The sequence below is a fragment of the Lissotriton vulgaris genome, chromosome 2_2, assembly GCF_964263255.1.
Source record: "Lissotriton vulgaris chromosome 2_2, aLisVul1.2, whole genome shotgun sequence".
Lineage (NCBI taxonomy): Eukaryota > Metazoa > Chordata > Amphibia > Caudata > Salamandridae > Lissotriton > Lissotriton vulgaris.
Genome location: NC_141688.1, coordinates 32,596,271 through 32,609,827, shown reverse-complemented (window position 1 = coordinate 32,609,827; position 13,557 = coordinate 32,596,271). Strand labels below are relative to the sequence as shown.

At 41.7% G+C, this 13,557-nt stretch overlaps 1 protein-coding gene across 1 annotated transcript in view; it reads left to right on the top strand.

Moving 5' to 3' along the window:
• The window catches only part of CELF6 (CUGBP Elav-like family member 6), a 675,122-nt gene that overhangs the window by 525,559 nt on the left and 136,006 nt on the right, over positions 1 to 13,557 (top strand). Inside the window, exon 4 of the mRNA XM_086959242.1 lies at positions 10,644 to 10,772. Coding sequence (XP_086815368.1) covers positions 10,644 to 10,772 — 129 coding nt within the window. The remainder of the gene's footprint in view (positions 1 to 10,643; positions 10,773 to 13,557) is intronic.

Here is a 13,557-nt window from a genome sequence, read left to right as displayed (position 1 = left end):
TCCCTCGCCTCCATAACAGCTCCTTTTACGAAAATAGCGTCTCGTATTGCTCCCTCCTTTGAGCTACACCTAAATCCTGGTTGCCATAATTGAGTTATAGAAGTTATTTAAAACCCGCACGTGCTTATAGGATTGAGAATACTTATTACATTAAGAGAAAATATGTATTTGTAAAACACACGTAAGGGGCCAAAAGTTAATTCTCTGCTCGAGTTCATGTGAAACAAAAGGATAACTAGATGAGAAACAATTCAACCCTGGAAGAAACAAGTCCTCCCTATATAAGGAAATAATGCGTCTTGGGTAATATGATCACTTAAGAAAAGGCAAGGCAATCGTCCAAGCGATCCTCATGTGTAGGAACGCCAACGGATGTTAAATAGGGCATGAACATTTTCTGGCGACATTGAGAGAGAAAGTCCGGAAATGGGAAGAATGCCTTCATGTGTTGGTACTTGGGAGGGAGGACCCACCACACATCCAGCAAGAGGTGAATATAGGTCCGTACCTGAAAGCTCCTCTTCTGGCCCGGGGAATAACCCCTGCCGCGTAGGTGCTGCTGGTAGTAATTCTGCTTGAACGGCCCGGAGACTCGCTGTAAGGAGGCGTGTGGTAGCGCGGGCGGGCCCTGGGCCTGTTGGGAGGAGACTGGCCTGGGGACGGGCTCCCAAACCTGCCACCGTGGTAACCTCCAGAACCACATCCCCGGCCCTCCTCCTCCTCGTGGCCGTGGCGTGTATGGGCATCCGAAGCCCCATGACGGGGACGGCATAGCAGAGTAGCTCTGCTGTTGCCCACCACTGGGAGGGAAAATTTGGCTGGTTAACACACTGTTGACTCAGGCTCAGCTACGCACAACCTTAATACAATTTAACGATCAAACTGCACTTTAAACATAGTCTTCATATTTTTAATTCATATGCATCTTGACATTCAGTCAAGCTTTTTTTCAGAAATATTAAGTGTACATATAGTCATCACAATATTTACAAAAAATTCACACAAAAAAATTCACTGTAATGTATACAATGTAGAGCATTAGATTCTTTGGTGTACATCATAGTTCGCCCAATGCATTTCGGGACAAAAGTAGGGTCCCTTCGTCAGGGGCAATGCTGCTTTTCAATCCGACAAAAACGCTAAGTGTGGACACTCTCCCACTAGACACGTGCTTTACTCTTCACGACCACAATTCCAAAAACGTAGCTCGTAAATAGACCTCCGTGTAGACTTTCCAGCATTCGAAGACACCGGCGAATTTTTTTTGTAAATATTGTGATGACTATATGTACACTTAATATTTCTGAAAAAAAGCTTGACTGAATGTCAAGATGCATATGAATTAAAAATATGAAGACTATGTTTAAAGTGCAGTTTGATCGTTAAATTGTATTAAGGTTGTGCGTAGCTGAGCCTGAGTCAACAGTGTGTTGACCAGCCAAATTTTCCATGTTATGAGTAGAGTATTAGGGTATACTCTTTCAGTTACAGCACACAGATCAGAATAAAACAGTTAAATTCTTTCATGAATAAGGTGTGCTCGGTACACAACAGTTTAATCACCACTGGGAGGGGGCATATGGGGGCTCGAAACACACCAGGCCCTCCTCACATGTGAAGGGGAGGGCTCGTTGGCTGGATTCCGGACCTTGAGCTCTGAGATCTCATTCGACTTTCCCCTCTGACCTTGACGTGCGCAGACCTTAATAAGCTGCTACCACAAATGCTCCAAGTTTCCTGTTACTGCAGTGTCCCCATGACGGATTCGGTCATGGGGACACTGCAGTAACAGGAAACTTGGAGCATTTGTGGTAGCAGCTTATTAAGGTCTGCGCACGTGCCTGACATTGGACGCTAAGTTCACTTTATTTTTTGGAAATATTACCCCCTTGGTTAAATCGTGTCATTTACCCTAAGGCCCCTGACGTGTGTATAACATCCGGATTTCGGAATTTTGATATCGGCATTCATATTATTGTATTGGTCAAACTGTCTCATCTACGTCATTTCGTCGATTCAAGATCTACTAACATCTTTGCCCTGACGAAGCTCCCATGGTTGGGGAGCGAAACGCGTTGGCTGTCTTAAAAATGAACTAATAAAAGAAAATATATTTTTGATACAACGTGGTCCTGGTCTACTTCATACTTGGTGCTGCCTCCATTCTTTTTCTGAAGCATAAATCTGGAATTCCAGTGGGACCAAACCGCAGTAGGTCCTGGAGGTTTTCAGCACAACTAAAATTGGACATTTGAGGGATTGGAATATAGAGGTGCTGGTTGTCAGATCCGCTGTGGAACTCTTTTTCTTTGCACATAATTAATCAAATGTCACAACAGAAAGTAAGTGTACTTGTGACTCCATTTGAGCCAATATTGGAATGGGTTCATGACTTTAAATGAACAACAATGACCCAGTGTACGTGGCATAGGTAGCTGCCCTTGTATCACTATTTGAGGCAGAATAAGATCTTTCTAGTGACATTTCAGTTTTCTTGTCTGTATTGTCTGTTGGTGACAAATCATCAAACAAAGACTGAGAGTACCCACTGGCAGATAAAGACTCCAGTTTAGGTACTACTGATTGCACTTCAGTATCAAACTTATGTAACAGGTATTTGTCAAAAACAGAGAGAATCATTTTTTCTAAAAATTGTTAATTTCTTTTACAGTATGTTTTGAATTGCTGCATGGGCCAGCATGGAATCAGATTCTGGAGAGCAAAGTCTTGAAAATATATCTTCCTGTAGGTCCACAATCTCTGGAGATGAAAATTCTAGATTTTCCCTTTTATGTGCTATCAGTTTTCAATTCAGTGCACTGTACACATCTGCATCTTAGATCAACAGGTTCAGCTTCATCGTCTACATCAACGTCCAGAATATTTTCAGCATATTTCTATAAGGCGCTACTCACTGCCTCATTAATAATTGTCTGCAGTTCCCCTAGAGATATAGAGATAAGACAATTAATTTTACAGCGCCTTGATCCTTTGAGACTGATCTACCTGCTTTCTTCCTGCAGAGCACTTCTCTTCCGAATCCATGTTTAAGTAAATTCAAAACAAAAATACTATACAGCGAAGCACGCCTCACTGCTTGCGGCTTTCCCATCATTAAGAAAGCAAAAAGGAGAAGCAATCCTATTTTCTTTCTTCTTTGTTTTTTAAAGAACTCAACAGTCAGACAACCCATGGCAGAACTCCATTGATCCCACTTCACAGCTCCCACAAGAAACACTTTTAAATACGTTTTTGATTCCTGCTATCAGAAGGCAAATAATTTATACCAAAGAAGTGCCGGACTGAACTGAGACCTCCATCTTCTTCCTAGAACACCACATATTCACAATATGGACTGCTGATAATTACCCCACGCCAGCTCAAGCTAAACACCTCAAACGCATTCCATACTGCCTTGCTCAATGCAAGCACTGTAGCCATACCTCTCTGTGAAGGCCTGGGGTCGCATCCAGGGGCACAGCTTCACCAGGGGTGGGCGGGGAGGTTGGAGAGGGGGGGGGGGGTAGGGGTTGGGGGTTTGGGGTATTACGCCCTCCCCCCAATAAATGTATCTTCTGATAAATAGTTGGGTGCTGGTGGTTTCAGTCGGGTATTCTGAGATGTCAGTCGGATTTCACCAGGAATGTTTACATACATACATCTAAAAACACACACACTCCCTCTGTTTTGAACATCCTCAAAAATGTTGGTTATTGTACAAAATATTATGTTTTCTCTCCTAGTCCTCCTACCAATACACATTCCTCCCGCTTTCCACTGCCCCAGAGGCCCCTCTCATGCGCCCTGCTTGTTATATAAAGTATTTAAACATTATATGCCTGCCTGATTGTTGGAAAATCTGAAGCTCACACCCCAACCCCTCCCCCCCCCCCCCTTACTCACCAAGCGATGCCCCTGATTGCTTCGTTATTCCGGCTCGTCCTCGAAATGAGACAGACCAAAAAGATGTACATGAGGGGAAAGCCAGTCCAAGCATGGCTTGCAGTGCAAACATTGAAGAAAAACTCGAAGGGAGAAGCTCTGTAAACCTGTCTTCGACTGATAAAACTCATCCAAATGTGAGGCCTGAGGTGAGGAAGGCAGAGGAGATGGTGATGCATCTATTCCTGGAGCTGTGCCTTTGTTTCCCTTAAGAGCTGGTAGTGTAATTTTGTGGTGCTGGTATTTTCTGTGACATTTGTTTGTACTGTTTTGCTTACACGGATATTTCACATTTAACATAAATTACCAATTGCAAAATTATCATCTAACAGTAACAATGCTGATGGTGTGCTCTTTATTATCATTTTTGGAGGTAAATAAGGAAGAAACAATGACCTGGAAGCCCATGTAAATATAACAACATACTGATGAAATGATAGTAGTCCTTGATGTTCACTGTGCTCTAGGACAATGTGCCTGTTTTGACCCTAATGTTGACGCAATGATTAAATATTATTTACAGGTCCCCGGTTGTCTGTGTGCAGGAACTACATTGTACTGTGTGTAATATTCACATATGTGTTAAACTGTCCATTATTACGTTTCAAAATATTTGATAGAGCTACGGTGATCGTAAACTCTTTGCAATATAATATTTAATAATTAAAAAATGTCAGAGGGGTAGCAGATACTGAATACCTTAGTTGAAAGGATGTATATTATATGCAGTTCCTACCACCAAAATGCAAGTTGTTGGATATTGGACCATGATAGTTGTTTGGGTCATAATACAGGCTGCTGTCAGTATTTGAAGAGAGTGTTCGATCCTTGAATCCTTCAATGATCAGGGATCAAGGTTTCCAGGATTCTAGGATCCCTCAATTAGTATTCCATACTATTCACTAAGCTTCTCAACAAATCTATTCTGGACCAACGTTCCCCTAACCTCACGCCGCATCCCCACTCGGAATACTTCGGATGCCCGTTGTCACCCAGAGAGGGTCTTTACGTCTCTTGGGTGCATATGGGGGTTCCATGCCAAATATCAGAACTAAAGGGAATCTCAGAGTAGTGTGGAATGTGATAAACTGTAGAAGGTCTAGCCTGATGTTGCCTAGTTAGCATGACAGAAAGGAAAGGGGCAGAGTGGTTCTGATTTGGTCCGAATCCAAATAGGAAGTACACCCTGATTTGGTTTAAGAAACAAGCCGGTCGCCTAGCACAATGTTAGATTTTGTTCCTGGAATGTATGTGGTGACATCAATTCAAGAACGATGTAGTCAGTGGGATTTTTAAAATATTATGATACCAGATGCTTGCAAGTCCTGAGTTGTAAATAATGCTCCAAAGCTGGTAATTAGAGAATTTGTAGTTCTCATCCTTCGTTATGATAGAAATGGGCTACCAAAGGTTGGCTTTATCATTTATTTCAGTAACCACCTCAAGTGTCAAGTAAAGGAGTTGGACACAGAAAAAACGATTTTTGCAGATTATGTAATTTACCAGGCTGACTCATTAATGTATATATGCATCCTTCAGGAAAGCCAAGAAGAGTGATTATTACAGGTTACATTCTCTTTTGTGAGGATTTACAGGATGCAATGAAAAGCAATGTCTAGTAGTAAATGGAGACTTCAATTTAAATTTAGCATGCAGAGACTTTGACTCGATAATCAGGTGTGAAATGCACCCCACCATCCTTTCCAGCGCCAGTACATGTAGAAGGGGGCAAATTTATAAACATCATTCCATGCATTGTATTTTTAAATCTTGAATGTAAGGGTAAGAGCTAATAACCCAACCCAGTATGAATATTTTGTTTTATTAAAAAGCTGTTCTTTATTATACTTTGGTTTCTGTCCCATTCTTCTCTAATTTGCAGTAATTTCAGATAGGTGGACTGAAGAATGACCACACAGGTTAAAGCTATTTAATGGATAACCTTGTACAGACAGCAGCCCAGTAGATATCATAGGGAAAGAAAACGGGAGACAAAGATTGAAAAGGGCTAAATGAAGCTAAAAATATATTGGTTAGCAGTATCATGGCTTGACCTCCCAACCCTCCTTATCGAGGTGTTTTAGTTATGAAAGGATCATTCAATTTCCCCTGGTAAGAGATGTGAAAACAAGAAAAGGTTGAGTAATTTTGTGGATTGTTATGTACTCCAGCAGAGGTTGGATAAAAGGGAAGGGAGATCCAAAGCTGAATGTTAGACCCTAAGACCAGAACTGATGAAGAAACCTAAGCAGAGAACTGAGAAAGAAACAGTATTCAGTTATACTGTACCGTAGGATGAAAACATATAGAAGGCATATCTGTAAAAGATATCCGTCTAGAGAGTTTTAGAATTTAAGTAACACCATTGATAGAGGGCTGATGGTAAGAAAAAGGCGCTTAGTTCATGAGACATAGTGGGCCAGACACAACGAGGATTTATGTGTGGGTTAATAGCGCCCAATCAGTAAAGTTCTAAGTTTAAACTTGGGCATTTGGAATACCTCAATAATGGATATTGGTAATGTGATTGCAGCAACAAGAGTGGATGATGCTCCCGGCCACAAAGGAATACCCAATAAGCTTTACAAGCAAGATCATGACTATTGGGCCTTTTCGCTCAGCCCTCTTTATGAAATCGCTTTAGAGGCAAAAAATATTCTATAGTGCTGAAAGGACTCAATTATGCAGTATTTTTTCAGAAAGAACAGCATAGCCTGCTTGCTCTGTTACACACAGATGCTAACACTTTCGACAACACATGATTATCTGATTTGGAAGCTTGGGCAAGTGACAGAAATGTAGTACCATTCTACCAAACTGGTACCAGGGACATCATCTTGGCTTTGTTGTTAATGGGCCATTGGGCGGGTCAGGTAAATAAGGCCAAACTAGATTCTTGCTTCATGGCCTAACAGGGGCTTCTTAAGTATCTTGGGGGCTCTGGGCCAACGTATTATTTTTTTAGGGGTGGAGGGCTTGTTCAAAACAGCTTTGAAGAACCAATTTCAGCTGGTTTATGCCTTTTTTGCCTAGGTCACTGACAGCACACATGCACACTAGTCCAAATTCAAGATATATTTCCATCTAATATTCAGGGATAGTAACATGTGTTGTCAATAATGTAACACAGCTGCAGCTCACTAATATTACTGCAAATAATCTCTGTGCCACCCTCCCATTTCTCAAATGCGAGGTCCTGTTTTGATCTAAAAGAAACTCTTTTTATGGATGTTTCATGAAACATAAACACATTTCTCTGCAATCTATCTCTAATAGACTCTAACAGATCACCCCCATTAAAAATACATTAAAGGGAAATGGTATTTAAAACAATCTGTTTAAGAATTATTCAAGGTTATCGGGGCAAGCCTCTGCAGAACAGAGCTGGCTCTATCAATGGTCCCCCTGAAAGGCTGGGGCCCTGGGCCAGAGCCCACTTAGCCCGTGTCTTAAAATGTCTCTGTGGCCTATAAAACCACTTTAGAAGGCTTGAGCAGAGAACTGTAAAGGAAAAATGTGCTTCTCGTGGGGAACCGAGGATTATTTATTCATGTGAAATTTCTCTGTTTATGCCCTGGGATGTTTAACACAGAAGGAAGTTCCTTCCGCCTGAGCAAGCGAGTGTCAACCTAAAGTGTTTGTTTTCACAGCTTTTCCCCTCCCTTCCCACTCGAATGATTACTTCGGCCCCCACCAAAAACCAAGCCGTACCCCTTCTTTCGGGACCCCACTACAACTAGTTTGTGGACCTGAGTTGGCTTTCTACTCTAGGTATTCGCACAGGTTCAGACAAACAATGGAATGCTCTGATGGGGACAATTCTCCATCTTTGGTTCACGACACAGATTTGAGAAACACAAAGAAGGATTTGTGACTGCATTCTGTGAGAAAGCTCTCCAGTCAACATCACTTTCTGCCCCAACCAAATATACTTTTTAAGATTATAAGTTGCACTGAATGGACAGCTGCCCTACTAGCAGAATCTGAGAGGCAGTCATTTTTACAAATGGTGAGCTGACAGCTGTGATCCTTACAACATGCAAAACAATTCAATATACTACAATACTGTGTACCATCTTACCTCTCTAGATCTACTGTTATCATTATTCAAAAGCAATTACACATTTGCATCTATATTCATTATTATTACTTCTATACTTGATACAGTGCAATCTTCTGGTTTTAAAGTGACTTTTTACCCACTTTGAGGTTCATTTTGCAAGGTGTGCTGGAAAAATAATTAAGCTGTGTCCACCCAGACTTATATTGTAAACCTAGTATTGTGATGCCCTACTAAGAAAACAGTAACTTTTGTACACTTATTCAGAAAGATCTACTGAGGATCAAGCTGAAGAAAAGATGTATTCCATTGCCTCTTTTGAGAGCAATCCAATCCCTGGAACATTGGAGAAGAGTAATGTCAAAATGGTTCTCTAGGTGATACAATGTACACAAACTTGGGATTTGAGAAAGGAATGCATAAGTGCACCTCTTTTGTTCAATTTATATATAGAAGCTAAAGGGGCAGTTCTTTCTTGCAGGCATTCCATCCTAAACTTGGTACTAGTCTGTTAAGTTCTTGTAATACACAGAGACCACCTGGCTCTATACGCCTCCAGAGGATCTTGGCAGTGCTCAGCAGTTGCTATAAGGAAAATATGCAGGTTGTGAATGCTGTAAAGGGGGTCTTTTGACGAGGGGTCTTCCGGAACGGTATTTTCAGGATTTTGGCTCTGACCATCCAATGAGCTGATAAATATAATTATCTTGGCAGTTGGGTAGAAGAACAAGATGTAGCTAAATTACAGCAGTCAATGCACAAGGTCCAACTGAATCGTTTCATTTATGCAATGTGATACATTAACATTTCCTTGGATTTGCCAACCCTTACTCCAGTGTTGTCAAGAATACCGGTTAAGCCAATGCACACACTAATCCCACGAAAATATGCCTTTTTCTTTTGATATATAACTTTATGTCTAGTTTATCATGCAGTATTCAAATTGCCACAGTTGTTTAGTCAGGTGTGACAGAATTAGAATATTTACTCAAGAAACAATTGTTGAGCCTAATGCGACACTTTTCCCTGACATGCTTTTAATTAAAAACTTCCTCTCTGTCCCTGAATCCCTGCTTTGAATGGAAGTTGATGATTAATTCGGAGCCAGTAATCCACGGGCACTTTATTTAATGGAAAATTATATTACCTTGCACTTGAACAAGCAATTAGAGGATTGTACCTCCTGAGGCTTTGAGTCTCAGTTGGGAGCTTTTTAGGGTAAGCAAGAGCGGGGTTCATGTGATCAGTTTTTTGGCTTTGGTCAGTAACCTGACAGTAGGGTGAAGAATCGCTCTTAGTAGAGCAAGTGGGTTTGTATGAGAGGGCTGAACACTAATCAGATCTCTACTGCTATCTTCGTATTTTGGGTGATGAAGAACATGTGTTCTGCATTTTTCAGCTTTTTGAGTTTCAATACATCAGGCATATACAGAGTTTGGAAGGATCCTTTAATGTCAAGGGATTTGTCGTACAAAAAAACTAAAGATTTTTTGGTGGAGGCTAATTTGAGTCACTACGAGCATTAGCACAGTTTGGTAGCCAGCAAAAGTTGTCAAACTGTTGGTTTTAATTTCTGGGTAAGGAGAGCAAATTTGGTCTTTAAGGCAATGGATTTCAGGTGCTTAAATGGAATCCTTTTGTAAATGCACTGCAATGACATTTTGATATTAGAGTTGGAACCTGGAGCATTAAGCAAATCCCCCTGGTTGTGGTGCAACGTGAATCTAGCTCTTCGTTGCTAACTATGTTATAGATTACCGTGGGTTAGATTTAACACGACTATGCTGCTACATAGTTCCATGATCATTGTGTCTCTTCATTGTTCTTTTTTTTAGATATTCCAAATACAATAAAGATCACATGAATGTCTATCAAAATCATTTTATCTCTGTTTTGTTCTATAACTTGCAAGTTTGGGCTTGTTTTCTCTTTCTGTTTCCTCTGGTTGAATGTTTCTTCCTGGGTCTTGGCTTTGTCAGAGATCCCCTGCTTGTCTATATGCCTTTTTTGCTGTAGTTTAGTGTGCTAGTGTGTCTTTACCTTTGCTTTACACTGTGTTAAGATCCTCTCTGTATCAGTTTGTGTCTGTGTCTTTATCTAATGACCCCCTTGCTCTGAGGCTCTGTCTTTTCATTGCTTTGTGTTGGAGGTCTGCTGAGTGTATGTCTGTTCTAGTGTCTTTATATTGCTGTGTGATTCGTACATTTGGATTGTGTATGGACCTTTCCATGTCAGAGATCTCACATGTGAGTTTGTTTTTATGCTTTCCTTTTGATAGAGACCGCTGGGTATGTTAGTTTCTTTGCCTCAGTCCCTGCTGAAGATCCCCTTGGTATACGTCTGTCTTCTCACTGCTTAGTGCCAGATATCCCCAAGATGTGTGTTAGCTTTATTGTGTTTTCAATGTTGTGTGACAGAGATCCTCTGGGATTCAATTTGTCTGTGCTTTCGTCTGTTAGAGATCCCTGGATGCAACTTTAAAAGTGTGTCTTTGCTTTTTTTTGTTAGACTTCTCAATGAGAGTTTGTGTTTCTGCCTTTGCTTCAATCTGTCTTTAGATCCCCTATGTGTGATTTGGTCTTGGTCAGTTTTTGTCTTTCACATAAATCCATCTTTGCTAATAAGTTTACTTTGCTTCTAGAAGACAGGAAGCTTTTTGTTGGCATGTTGGGGAAACAGCAGAGTGAAGAGGATGTTAGGCGACTCTTCGAACCCTTTGGACAGATGGAAGAGTGCACAATCCTACGAGGCCCCGACGGAGCCAGCAAAGGTAGGACACCGTTTTTGTAAAAAGATGTTATGGATCTGACCTGCATGGTGAGGGGAGAGCACCACAACTGCAGACATTCAGTGGGATGGTATTCATGGTAAATGAAGCTGGATTTTTCAGTGTGAGGTAAGGGGGAGGCATCATGACCAAAACTTTCAGTGAGCAAGCAATTTAATAGAAAGCTATCCAACCTATCTAGAAGCTTTGAGATAGACACCTTGGTCAGAGATCTGGAGAAGATGTGCAATGCAGGCTGATTGTGACACTGTGGGCTATGCACAACACTCACTAGTGCAATAATTATGCCACAGGCATTTCCCCCAAGACCATGCCTCCTGAATAACCCGTGCCCTGTTTCTTCCAAGGAATCTCTGCCCCTCTATGCCCAAGTCTATGGTTCTACTTGCAGATTAGTGTAGTGGAGCTGCACCATGCTATTACAGGCCGCCTTCGGAGAAACGCGCATATGTTTGAACACAGTGGCAACACTGTGATCAGCTGGGTGGCTTCTGATGAGTTTTCGTATTTAACAGAAAAAGAAAAATTGGGTTTAGATCACAGATACAATGATTTGATGGGGGAAGGAGAGCATGCACATTAGGTTCAGCCTCAGTTCCAGATTCAGCAAGGCCAACAGGTGGATAAGGAGTTTGATTTTTCTACAAAAACAGTTTGAAAAACAATCCTGCCTATTGTTTCTTCAAACCACCATATATCTGTGGTCATTGCAGTAATGCAATCAGAACTAGACTACCATCATTCATCCTACCTTGCCCTACAAGTAACAATTGAGAAGACTTCATCTTGTACAGAATGCTGCCATACGTCTGACTACAAGCTCCTCTAGCACTAGGGATCCTATCCCCTACAGTGGGCTCCTATTGAAAAGACAGTCTTGTTAAAAATGCCAGTTATTGTTCATTATGGTCTTCCTGGCTGTACTCTCTTCATTCTGACTGACACAATTCTTATCCATACACCACAACATGCTGTATGTTCTCCTGGCAAATGTTGCTTGATGTTCCCAAGGTTATAGCTTGCTCATTTGATGAGGGGGTAGCAGCTAAGGATTAGAATAAACTGCCCCTGGTCTGCACATTCTTCCTTCCTTCCTTCCCATAGTTTAAGAAAAGGCTTAAACCCTTGCCTTTTAAAACTGCTTTAAAACTAGTTTAAGAATAAATGTGTTTGAGGCATGTGTGCTGTTGTTTTACATGCTTTGCATACTCCTGCCATCTAGTGTTGGGTATGGATGTTTGCAAGTTGTTTTTCTTCGCTGAAGTCTTTTCCAGTCATGAGGTAAGGTGATTACTCCTTTCAGTGACTCCATTGTTAGATTGTTTTCTTTCCGCCATTGTGTTCGGACGTGGTTGGCAGTGCTCCAGTTTAAGGTTGTTCTTCAGGATGCTTTCGTTGTGCAACCCATTGTACCCTCGACGGTATTGTTTCGATCGCGTTTCCCATACTCCACATGTCGAAAATCAGAAAACTTTTTTATTTGGTTCGGGAAAACTCCAATCGCGGGCTTCAGGCCTGGTTCCACTAACTTTCACTCTAGGATATCATCAAGTAATTTGCCAATAGAACGGACTCCGTTCCAATTGTGCCCTCTGTGCTGCTCTAAATATCCGCTCACCAACCTTCACAAGGTCTGTAACTTGTGCCTGTCTCCAAAGCACAAGGAAGAAGACTGTGATGCCTGTCGCTCATTTTGATAAAAAAAGACCCTGCGTACCGTTGGGCTCGACAAAGAGTAATGCAGCGGCAAAGTATCGAAGTAACTAACCCAATTTTTATTAAGGGACAGCTTCCATGAGACTCTTTGGTTGTATACAATGCTCATAAAAAAGCTATTTCCTAAACTTCAGGCAATGCACCACCTCCAGACAAAGAGTCCAAAATATTAGAAGCCTCGGGCAAAAGAGTGGCTGCCCAATCAGCCAATCATTGGTGCATAGCCAATATATAAGGGGACCGATTCACAAAGGCAGTCTGAAACAAAATTCTAACTTTACAACTTTTGTTAATCACAGAGGTCGTTTACCATTCGTATCTTTACGTCCGCAGTCAGGCCGGAATCTCCAGCTCAAGCCGTACTCTCTGCCTTGGGCCGGAGTCTCCGGTTTGGGGTGGATGAAGTGTAATCAATGGGCCGGAACGTAATTTTTACAAAAAGGAACATTAGGAATGTGATATAAGTGATAGAGGTCATGAAAATCAGTTTTGGCAGGGAAATGGGTATGGCCAGACACTGCATCACATCTCAGAAAAGCTAGCACTTTTTTTTAGCAGGGTACACGCAGTCCACAATTTGCGCCCCCCCTGTGTTGACTGTGGTGTTACACCAAACTTTGGTGTAACACAACAGTCAACACTGAGGGGAGCGCAAATTGTGGACTGCATGTACCATGATGCTAAGGAGCAAACTTGTCAACCGTCACAGCTGCAACCCTATCTAGGAGCCATACTAAACACACAGATAGGTTTAGCCTATCCCAATGCAGCCAGGATTCACAATTTTCAAAAACTGATACTACAATTCCACAGCAATCAGTATCTTAACAGTCAGAACTGTCATGCAACTCCCAGGTATGATGGCATCATGCATTGCCATAGTTCCTCGTTCAAGAATAAACGTGCATCCTCTAATGCTTAGCATGTCAATGGAATCAATCACAGGGTGGTCTAAAAGGTCAAGTGTTGGTAGACAGCGTGGCTTGACCACGCAAGCATCCACGATGGCCACTTGCCGTTGAAGCTCCACTGGTTGGAACAATATATCCGG